This window comes from Propithecus coquereli, unplaced genomic scaffold (genome assembly GCF_000956105.1).
Source record: "Propithecus coquereli isolate 6110/MARCELLA unplaced genomic scaffold, Pcoq_1.0 Scaffold35, whole genome shotgun sequence".
Taxonomy (NCBI): Eukaryota; Metazoa; Chordata; class Mammalia; order Primates; family Indriidae; genus Propithecus; species Propithecus coquereli.
Genome location: NW_012149174.1, coordinates 5,141,678 through 5,145,014, shown reverse-complemented (window position 1 = coordinate 5,145,014; position 3,337 = coordinate 5,141,678). Strand labels below are relative to the sequence as shown.

General features: G+C 44.2%; 1 protein-coding gene across 1 annotated transcript in view; it reads right to left on the bottom strand.

Moving 5' to 3' along the window:
* The window catches only part of LOC105815873 (coiled-coil domain-containing protein 162-like), a 21,974-nt gene that overhangs the window by 9,378 nt on the left and 9,259 nt on the right, over nucleotides 1-3,337 (bottom strand). The window contains exon 2 of the mRNA XM_012651128.1: nucleotides 1,948-2,086. Coding sequence (XP_012506582.1) covers nucleotides 1,948-2,086 — 139 coding nt within the window. The remainder of the gene's footprint in view (nucleotides 1-1,947; nucleotides 2,087-3,337) is intronic.

Here is a 3,337-nt window from a genome sequence, read left to right as displayed (position 1 = left end):
AAAAAAAAAAAAAGGGAATATAAACCATGTGCCCTGTTCTCCCATGCTATTATCTGCACAAAGTTTGTATCCTATACTAAAAGTCACTGGCATCTCAGTGAGACTGTCTCAAAAAAAAAAAAAAAAAAAACCTAAAAAAAAAAAAAAAAAATACAGGGTATATAAACTGGCCAGAGGGCCAGAGAGACAATGTTGTCACTTTTAGAAGCCCCTGCAGAGGACAAACCAGTCATGTGGGGACTCACAGGGAAGGGGGCAAAAAAGAGCCACCCCTCTGTCCCCCTCTGACAAGGTAAGAAAGGTCCTCCAGCCCTGCAGAGAACTGACACCTTTACCAACACAGGAAAATAGTCCTCTTTCTTCCTCAGAAATTAAACCCTCACCACCCACAGGGGAAAGCCAGGGCCCTCCTTGCACTCTCAGGCCCTTCCAAGCTACTGCAGGGTAAGCCTTGCCGGGAGCACAGCTCGTAGTGGGAACACACACAGGCCTCCTCTCCAGAGTCCCCTCCTCTGTCCATGTGCTGCTCTGTCTCCAGTGTAGTTCTCAGGCTTCGCGGTCAGACACATCGAGGTTCTAACTCTGGTCCACCCCTTACTAGCTGTGTGATCCCAAACACACAAAACCCAAAGGGCTGTGAAGAAAAAAGGCCAGGGAGACGTAACCAATGAGGAACTCGTGGGCTGTACCATCTGGGTAGGTCCCTGGGAGAGCCTCTGAAAAATATCCTGAAATCAGAGCAAGAACACAATGCCCTCTGTTCCTGCAGACTGAGGGTGTGAAGACAAAGAAAGCCCTGGCAAAGCAGTTCCAGGGGAAGGCAGAGTGGGTCCCCTGGGAGAATAGCACCAAACTGAACCCTGAGTAGTTGGAATCCAAAAAGGACCTTCAGTAGATATTCCTGATTCTTTGCCAGTGTGTAAATTCCTTATGAATTCTGACCTTGGGCTTTCAGAGCCCAGAGGGCTAACAAATGGCCATTCCCACAACGAGTCAGAGGCTTTACATCTTACCTGCTTGACTACCTGTACCTGAGCTACAGCTCAGGAAGCTATTTGTCAATAAATAGAAAACAAATTAGCCTGATTTTTGGTTCTGCTGAATTTACATTCTGAATCCAAGAGTCCCCTGATGATCAGAGTAAAGAAATTGCAGTGAAGAAAGAGAAAAATACAGTTTGGTACAATTCCCACATTTCCATTCCCTAAGGATGCTCATGCTAACGGTGGGAAGCAACTGCAACCCACAGGTGAGAGCATGGCCCTCTCCGGCCCTCTCGTTGGATGAATGCTCACACTGGGAATTAACCAAAAAGAGTTAATTTTGACAAAGAATAAGCAGACAACCCCCAGGGCTAACCCCTCTCCCCATCCCATACAAAACTTATTTATACTAGAAATATTGTGAATCTTAATCCAAACTAATTTTCCCATCATAGTCACGATTAATTACCCAAATAAAATATTCCTTTTTTATGTGGAGTACTTAATACAATGATACGTATAAGGCCAGAGGTAGACTACTTTATTTACAAATTTCTGATAGCTAATTCCATTAGCTTTAGAAGTGCAATGAAAATTCTGTCTTTTTGAAAAGTAAATAAAGGTTGAAAAAATAGACAAAACCCTTAGAAATAATAATCTTCAGGAATATAAAAATTTTACTCCCAATAAAACCTGAACATTGAAAGCAGCAATTGTTACACAAACAGTTCTGAAATTACATTTAATAAAATGAAGAATGTTATTATCCAACAAGAACACATTCTACACAGACAGCCTTTGCAGCAGGACACATTTAGTGGCTACAGCGTTCCGGATCTGGACGTGCCCGTGACTATTTTAAGCTCATTATCTAATCTTGCCAAGAGTGGCCTCCCTAGATGGTCACTCAGTAAACACCTGCCCAGCAGAATTTGCTAGACAGGATTAGTGCTCGAGCCCTTACCGGATGAGATGCCTCACTGCAGCATCAAACTGCAGAAACATAACCTCCCTCCGGAGGAAGAGTGCCTGGGCCACCTGCGTAGGGTCCTGGGGGCTCTCGAGGCTGTCAATCATTTTCTGTAGTTCTCGAAGCTCAGACCCTAGAAGATGGACATTTTAGTCAAACAGTGTGAAATATAGGCTACTATAGCTAACCCAGTAAACCAACATCATTTCACCTGCAGAGCCAACTTGTCACCCAGACTTCCCTTTCTTTGTGGGTGTACTAATTATATGTTTTGCAAGACCAGCAAAGCCTTATGCTCTAGGACCCAAGGTCTAATTTATCTCTTTTCTTCCTTCCTCCCTCAGGAAGATAAAAATTTCCTTTGCTTTTCAGCACAATAAGAACATGCTGTTGAAAGAAAGTTTTAAAATTTATAAGGCTATGGTCTCAAATAGATCAAAAAAGAGAAATTACAAGGACTAGGAAAGTATAGTCCTCAGTATATCCATTAGGGACTTGAAATTATTATAGCTTATAAATTAGCACTCATTTCTCATTGCCGTGCTATCCAAATCAGCCCTCCTTGTCACTGGCTCATGGATGAAAGAAGACCCGAGCACATCCAAAGCAAGTGAAACATACATATATGTATACAGATACACACATGTGCATACATATGCATACATATCCTAGGAAATTCTAGTCATTTTAAGAGTAGATGTGGGAGACCCCCTATCTGGCTTATTTCTTAGACCCTCAGCACAAGAGCAGGCTGCATATAAATAAATTTATGTTCATTGTAGATGAAAATTTAACTTAGGGGCTTTTTAGGGTGCCCAGTGCTGGGTTGTGGAACCTGGCCTGTGTCTGGATGGCTGTCCTGGTGTGTTACTGGCACAGAGAAGGAGCTAGTCAGCACAGGAGAGCACAGCAGAAATGAGGAGCTCTCAGGGAGCATGCCTGGGCTTACAGGGCGAGCAGAACGTCAGCTAGTCTGAAATGCTCGTCAACTCCCTGTGAGAACAGTGATAGTTTTCTACCAGGAGAGGACATCCCTGTTATGGGAAGGATTGTGAAGTTGATTATTATGCCTCGATATGTGGCTTAAGGCAGGAGCAAGATCGGAGACCCACAGGGCATTTCCGGAGATGGTCTCTTTTGACAGCTGCTCCAGACCCAAGCAGCCTTCTAACCCTTCCAGCCCCCTACTGGGCCTCCTCCAGCGTCTTTTTTTTTTTTTTCCTAAGGCTGGTCAAGTGAAGCAGTGGGAGCTCCAGCATCTTCTGGCTGGAGAGCTGAGGACAGTGGGAATGGGGACGCTGTCCCCGAGAGCGTGGTAGGGCAGGTCCAGGGCCGAGAATGGTTGTTAATACTTGTAACATATTCTCTTGGCTTAGGAAAAGAT